Genomic DNA, 8,133 nt, shown 5'->3' with positions numbered 1-8,133 from the left:
TGGGTATTCAGTCAGGAGTCCTTTTTCCTCTAAAGGTTACCTGTTTCTGACTGGATATTGCATTGATATTTTTTGACATCATATCTTATGCAGTGATTTTTTAGATCGTTTACTTCGAACCTCTCTTATTTCGGAGTAAATGATTTAGAGAATGATTGAAATGGGAATTCACTTCAAATATTCTTCCCACCTAAGATTAACATAACAACGTGCAGGTCTAGCAGAAAAAGCATGTTTATTTACCAATTTTATAACAAAATTAAACATTGCCATAAAGAATAAAGAAAAACAGATGCCCCTTCACAATTCTATCTTGAAACACTTACCCAACAGGTACTAACTTTTCTCATAGATTCTATCTTGAAACACTAACCTAACAGGTACTAACTTTTCTTATAGATTCTATCTTGAAACACTTACCTAACAGGTACTAACTTTTCTTATAGATTCTATCTTGAAACACTTACCTAACAGGTACTAACTTTTCTCATAGATTCTATCTTGAAACACTTACCTAACAGGTCCTAACTTTTCTTATAGATTCTATCTTAAAACACTTACCCAACAGGTACTAACTTTTCTAATGTTCCAAATTTTAGATGGATCAATGTTGGGACGGGGGTCCCATCAAGATGAAATGAATTTGAAAAGGAATGTGTCGAGATATGATTGGTAGGTCTAAATATCTAAACAGGCAAATAAAATATTAAAAATAACAAGAGAGGCTGGAAAAGGGAACTAAGTTATATATGAGATCCATTTTAAGTAAATTGAGCCTGCAGCTTCATTTTCATTTTGGAACAGTTCAAACAAAAACAAAAAAGATAGAAATACTGTATCAGACTAGAAAACATTAGTAGCATTCTATTCCTCTGAACAAAAAGACATGACACACATGAGCATTGCAGGCAACTCTTTGACTAATTAAGTAAACCCACAGCAGGAAATTGTCCTAAATCTTTGCTATCTTCTATTACAGATCCTCTGCCATTATTATCCATGTAACCGTAGACGTTCAACATTCTTTGAAAATTGATAACATTTACGGAAGAATTACCTCCCCTACAGCAGTTTCTGTTGCTATTTTGTAAATAATTTTTGTTGTTTAATGCGGATACTTTGGAATTTCTGCTTCCCGCAGGAGCAGAGACTATATCTATAACGTGTAGTCAGAAGTACGGAAATAACAGCAGTTCCCAGCATCAGCAGAAAATACATGCCAAAGAAACTTTTAAAAGGCAAGAAATTAATAATTATTGCATATTAATGGTTATACAGATATCTTTTACATGAGCCATTTTCATAGAAATATGTCATCTAAAATTATGACAAGCAAAAGTTTAGTAAGGTCTAGAAAAATATGTTTGTTTCCGATTTCTCAATCGACCCTAATTTATAAAGTAACCCTAAAAAATCAGCAGAAGTTTACTAAAAAGGCATTTTATATATTAAAAAAAATAGGGTTTGTTCTTTGCAAGGATGACTTGGGTGAAATAGTAGCCAATTTCGGAAGCTTTTTAAAACAGAAATTCCAATTGCCTTTCTTTTTTTATTCACTATCATTAAATCATCTTTCTGTTGTTAATTAGAGAGGAAATGTAATAATGCAAAAGGTAAAGATAGCGAACAGTGATCGATCTCAAAAAATCCACAAACAATACAAGGATGTGAAGAGGGCATGAAACTCGGACCCCTGGAAATTCCTGATGTGGGATCAGGTGCCCAGGAAGAGTAAGCATCCCCTGTTGACAGGTCACACCCGCCGTGAGCCCTATGTATTGATCAGGTAGACGGAACTATCCGTCGTCAATTCAGTACAAAAACAAAGGCCTAACTATTGGTTTGAAACAGGTCAGCCAAAATACGAGCCATTAATAGGTTATATTTGCTAACAAAGTCATTATAACGACCATAAAATTTACGAAATGCAGACTTTAAATGAGGCTGTTGAAATCCCTGTAATATCAACTTATCAGTGAGTAGCCTGCCTTGCTTTAAACATTGATCATACTTAGAGCAAGCTCGGGAGCAGCAAATAAGTTGGGAGACATAAACACCATAAGCTGGTGACAGTGGAATATTATACATTTATTGCATGATAGTGAGGGAGACATGAAGATTTCTTCGCCCATGAAAAATCATATTCCCCGAGGTCAACGCCCGAGGGGAATATGATTTTTCATGGGCGAAGAAATCTTCATGTCTCCCGAACATTCATGCAATAAATTGTTTATTATACCGAATCAAGCACAATGCAGGAAATATAAAGAAACTCCAATGAATAAAGGAAACATTTGATAAGAACAATATGAAACAGCTGTAAGTTACACCACTAGTCGCGCTTCATAAAAATACATTCCTTCGTGATTCGTGACAAGTCAGTGTGATTTACACACTATAATTAACATTCAAACCCAACCCATGAAAACACTTTTCTAAATATTTATATTTTACAAAATTTGAATCGACACTATCAATCAACGACATAATCATTCTAACACAGTAGTTACCATCTCAGTCGCCGCATTGTGACGTCACAATCGTGAAACACGAAGTTTTGTTGCAGGCAAACACGATTGTCACGTGACTGTCTCGGCCAATCAGATTCTATTTAACTAGCGATTATTTATATGAGGTATAATAATACTACATATATAAGGAAAGTTGACAAATGATCTCCCATAAAGCTGTTTTCACAGCGTATCTTCTGTCTATAGAATAGTAATGTAACAGATCGAGTTAATGACCACCGATATTTTGTAAATATGTTACAGTATTCCCATGCCATTTTATACATTTATTGCATGATAGTGAGGGAGACATGAAGATTTCTTCGCCCATGAAAAATCATATTCCCCGAGGGCAACGCTCGAGAGGAATATGATTTTTCATGGGTGAAGAAATCTTCATGTCTCCCTCACTATCACGCAATAAATTGTTTATTATACCGAATCAAGCACAATGCAGGAAATATACAGAAAATCCTATGAATAAAGTAAACATTGAACAATATGAAACAGATGTAAGTTACACCAATAGTCGTGCTTCATAAAAACATTCCTTCGTGACAAGTCAGTGTAATTTACACACCAGTAACATTAAAACCACACACATGAAATTTTTTATTCCAAATATTAATATTTTACATGTTTGAATCAACACAATCAATCAACGATATAAACAGTAGTATTCATCTCAGTAGCCGCATTGTGACGTCACAATCGTGAAACACGAAGTTTGTTGCAGGGCAAACACGACGGTCACATGACCGTCTCGGCCAATCAGATTCTATTTCACTAATGATTATTTATATGAGGTATAATAAAAGACACTTAAATGCTATACTGATCATAATTTTTTTTAAGTTATCATAACAGTCATCAAACATTTTTTCCAACCTATTTTTAAATCTCAATGTCAAATTTTAAATTCATCTCTTACGGTTTTTAAAAATGTTAAAAAATTTAGGGAAAGGGGGAAAAGGGGGTTAAAGTCGTTTATCTTAGGAATACAAAGTCTGCCTGATTTTGAACACTTCTCTCTAATTTGCTTTACTTAAAATCTTCCTGAAATTTGGGTCAAGGTTGGTTACTGTCATATTGAAAAATTTCTACAATAAATTAACTGCAATGATAACTGCAAAAGATAGACATACCTATTCACAGAGCTCAACGGTGAATTATATAATACAATTAATTAACAATAATTTATAATAATTCAATTACAGGACAGTCAGGTTAACGACATGGTGTTAGTAGTATAATAGTAATTAACATTTCACAAATTGTTTCAAAGAAAATGGCTCCTATAGTCTCATAGAAGCTCACTTGACTAGTCTGCTCGATTAACAACAAAAAGCTTTCATGTCTGTAATAATAATGATTTTTATCTTTTGTTACTTTTTTATTGATTGCTGACATTATACGAAAAAGTTGTAAGAAATTCAATCACAAAGTCCAAAATTTAGAAATAAACAAACAAAAACCTACAATTGTAAGGGTATCATATAAAAACCAACTTTTAAGCATACTTTAACAGCTTTGACCATTTAATGGAACATAATATTAGTTTACTTAAGATTTTTCACCAATAAAGGAGGTGTGAATAATACAGTATACTCTCTATGTCGGAGGAGTATGCTGGTGATAACCTAAAGATAATACAGGATAAAAAAAAACAACAACTCGGGTCAGCATTATTCAATAGGGAAAAAATGCTTTAAACTCTTTGTAGCTTCAAATTGAGCCTGCTTCTTAAACAATCGATTACTAGTAGTGAATTGTCGTCAAATGAAATATTCTGGAATGTAGAAACATATTTACAGGAGGAGTTGTTAATGTAAACTTCCAAAATACCAAAAATTAGAACATGTATGTAATCAGAGGAGAGATTTAATCCTGCAGGAATTTGCTAATAAGAGTGTTTTGTTCCTCATCTGATGACCTCTAAATATGACTAAACAATGGGAAAAAATGGACTTCCTTGACGAGACTGGACTTAGATAAACGCTGCTGAACATTATTATTTTTTCATAGTGTGTTTGATTGTTTGATTGATTTTATGTTGTGTTGTTTATGTTGTTCGAGAATTTTCCACTCATAAGGGACGACACGATATACCACATAAGGGCTTCAAATTTAGACCTTTACTCGGCACTCAGGGCCATTTAAGGTTCTTTATCGTGCCAACGACTACCGTGACATGGGGCCTCGAGTTTTAAAGACTCATTCGAAGGATCCGCAACTTTCACTTCAAAGTGCCGAACGCCTGGCGAAGGAACAGTTGCTACCTATTATTTTATCGACTTAGGTCAGTCGAGGCCATGATTCGAAAACACTAACTTCCGATCATGGAGCGAGCGCTCTACCGACTGAGCTACCGTGACGGTGTAGTGTGTTTGAATACATTCCATTTTAAATGTATGTTTGAGGTTGAATCATTTTTCATTTGCTTGATATTTTTTAGTATTTATGTGCTTTTCTATGGAAGGTATTAGAACTGCATGCATTTCCTTTCCTTCAATTTCAATTAGAATCCTTGTTGTTAGCTAAATCAAATCTTTGCCTTTAAATATATTAAGAGAAGTTTTTTTTTTATTTGAAAAACAGTACTCAGTTTTTTTTTATATTTCATGAACTCAAACGTACAAGTATTTACATCCATGACTCCATTCCCTTTACTAATATCAAAATAATCATGATTACCTTCCCAATCTCTGTAAATGTGCTGATTGCAAGGAAACCAACTAACAACACATACTAAACACATAAAAATATTTAAACAATATTGAAGGTTTTAAATTGGTTTTTTTTTTAAACAGAAAAATTAATTCAATCCTCAAATATAGCACACTTTTTATTTATTTCACAGGTAAAAAGGAGTTCTAAATTTACATTGATAGAACATTTGTATACATACGAAATTATCCGCTTCCCAATTTGATGGGTGTAAACTTTAATTATGATTATCATTCAAAATGAATCAGGAAATTCGTATATTTCTAGTCAATCAACTGAACAATTTTATTATCAGACAAGATAATTTCAGCTTTCTTAAATGATTTTTAAACATATGAAATAGGAAATTTTTGGTACACGCAAAAAATAAAAAAAATATTGACATAAATATGAAACCAAGAATCTTTGGTACACTTAGCAATGGTGATATTGAAGTGACTATATATCATATCAAAGATCCGATGGTCATGATAATTACGAAAGCAAGGGTCATAAATATAAACAGAAATAAATAAATACGAAATAGAAGCATATCCATTATCTTTGCTATTTCCTGCCATGTGAATGATTGTTCGTTTTCCTCGTATCCCTTGCTCACTTTGCTCATATTTTCGTTTTCTGTATCAGCAATGACAGTGACCTTTGTTTTGTCTTTCTTACAGCAGCAACCAATTTCTTTCAAGCAACAGACTTTTGACGAAAGTTTTGCAATGGATCGAAGATACCCGGGAATGGCTTCTTCTTCTGGTTTTAAATGGATGTTTATGACGTAAATCGCAAAGAGTACAGCCGAGACACCAAGGGCGAGCATCACGTTCAAGTACGCAGCTGAAAAGAAAAGTAACATAAAAAGAGAATACTAAAATCAATCATCTGAAGTACATTAGTATTTAAAGAATTTAAAATGTACATACCAAGGTATGAGATGTTTGTAGATGTTGTTGGAATATTATCAGCCACCATCGTTAAATACACAGCAAAAGCCAACAAAACAGTTAGAGAGTAACCCAACTTCTCTCCGGCGTCCACTGGGATCTTGAATACAAAACATGTCATACCAACCAGTAAAAACATAGGAATGATCGTGTTCATTAGATGAAAGGCATTACGACGCTTAAAAGTAAAACTGAAGTTGATCTGTGAGTAAGGGACCAGGTCACGAAATGTTTTGGATGTTGTCGAGTCTACTGATACCAAAGTCCACTCTCCGTTTTCTTGGTAAGCAGTTAACACGATGGGGACCATGTCCAAAGTAAGACTTAATTGATACTTGGAATAACCTCGAGTTGTTAAGGTTATAACACAAGTCTGCTCGTCAAATGGGTAAAACGAAGTGTCAATGTCACATGACGTTTCATAAATGTCACCAGGAGACCACGTAATTTTTCCAGTCTGATGGATCTTTATTGGTAAAGTCAGATCACTAATCAATCCTAAATTACTGACTCTGTAATGGGAAACATTGTTAGAATAAATACATTTGCCAATCCATGACCAAAACTTTAGCTTGGAAAAATGTACACTTGCCTACTAAGTATTTATCTCTATCGAAATACATTCAAAGTTACAGGAAATATTCTCTTAAAGGCAACTAAATGATTTAAAGATTATGCCATGTATATGTAACAAGTTTGCTGAAGTTGCATTTGTTTTCAACAATTAAGATAAGATAGATATATTAAAGTAACAAACGCTAAAGAATCAACATTGGTCTGTTTATTACTTTGTAATGTTACAGGTAAAGATAAGGAGGAGTGATCAATTTCATAAATCCTAAGAATTTGTTATAAAGTTTTGGAATCCAGTATAGGTTCTGTAATTCAAGCCTATTGACTTGAATGTTAATGCATGAAATGTGATTCAAACTGTAATAGCTATAAATGAACCTACGAATTTTCGACCACTATTGGTGGTGTGAAGATTTTGCTCTCTGTGCTGTAGATGGCGCTGATGTCGCTGCTATATACTGGATTGGTATCCCAACTCAGGCGGGAATCTGTCCATGTCTGAAAAGAGCAAGAGTTATAAATATTATTATTCTATTCCTTATTTTAGCTGTAGAGCGCTCGCTTCGTGATCTGGAGGTCGTGAGTTCGAATCTCGGCCGCGACTGACCTAAGTCGACCTAAGTCGATAAAAAATGGGTAGCAACTGTTCCTTCGCCATGCGCTCGGCACTTTGAAGTGAAAGTTGTGGGTCAGAGCAGGCGTTGACACGATAAAGATCCCTCACTGCTCAATGGCCCTGAGTGCTGAGTAAAGGTCAAAATTTGAAGACCTTCACCGGTATATGGTGACGTCTCTATATGAGTGAAAAATTCTCGAATGGGACGTAAAACAACATACAATCAATCAATCTTATTTTAGCTTTGTAGATAATATGCTTTAAAACACGTAGTGAATACATGTATTGACAAAACAAAAGCGTAATAGTCAAATATAAAAGTATATATCCATTTAATTATTAGTATATGCGCTATAAAATAAATTATACTTACAAAGGAGAAATATGCTACTGATGACATGGTTTGTTCTTTTATGTTCTGAAAAAATGTCAAAATATGATATGTAGTCATCTACTTAGTCTGTCTCATAGGACTGCCTTCACCAAATTATAAACGAGAACAAATACATTTGACTTGTTTTCACATTTAAGTTTAATAATTTCCAAACCAGTATTAGCCAGTTTGGATTAAAAAAATTGAAACAAACAAGTATGAAATGATTTTAATGTAATTTTTTACAATGCAAATTTCTGCCATTGCTGTCAAGGAGGCAAGGATTTGTCAAACTAAGACCCAATGACAGGTTGTATTTGCAAACAAAGTCATTATAACGACTATAGAATTTATAGAATTTAAGAAATGCTGAACTTGACTTGAACGAGGTTGCTGAAA

General features: G+C 33.8%; 1 protein-coding gene across 1 annotated transcript; it reads right to left on the bottom strand.

Annotated features, from left to right (window-relative positions):
- Positions 1-5,682: 5,682 nt before the first annotated feature.
- Positions 5,683-7,777, bottom strand: LOC133173565 (acetylcholine receptor subunit beta-like). The gene is made up of 4 exons (XM_061308546.1): positions 7,735-7,777; positions 7,128-7,243; positions 6,152-6,684; positions 5,683-6,065 (listed from the first exon to the last, which is right to left on the bottom strand). Exons 1-4 carry the CDS (start codon positions 7,759-7,761, stop codon positions 5,683-5,685), a joined length of 1,059 nt encoding a protein of 352 aa, XP_061164530.1. The 5' UTR covers positions 7,762-7,777.
- Between the last annotated feature and the right edge of the window lie 356 nt (positions 7,778-8,133).

The sequence above is a fragment of the Saccostrea echinata genome, unplaced genomic scaffold (assembly GCF_033153115.1).
Source record: "Saccostrea echinata isolate AGI-Se365-2 ecotype Australia unplaced genomic scaffold, CSIRO_AGI_Sech_v1 ptg000056l, whole genome shotgun sequence".
Lineage (NCBI taxonomy): Eukaryota > Metazoa > Mollusca > Bivalvia > Ostreida > Ostreidae > Saccostrea > Saccostrea echinata.
Note: the sequence above shows the minus strand (reverse complement) of the source record. Positions and strands in the feature narration are given on the sequence as shown.

Coding starts and splice junctions, on each gene's coding strand:
- LOC133173565 (XM_061308546.1), bottom strand. CDS start 7,761: ATGTCATCAGTAGCATATTTCTCCTTT. Junction 6,685..7,127: donor CCAATAGTGGTCGAAAATTC/GTAGGTTCATTT, acceptor TTCCCATTACAG/AGTCAGTAATTTAGGATTGA. Junction 6,066..6,151: donor TACAAACATCTCATACCTTG/GTATGTACATTT, acceptor TTTTCTTTTCAG/CTGCGTACTTGAACGTGATG.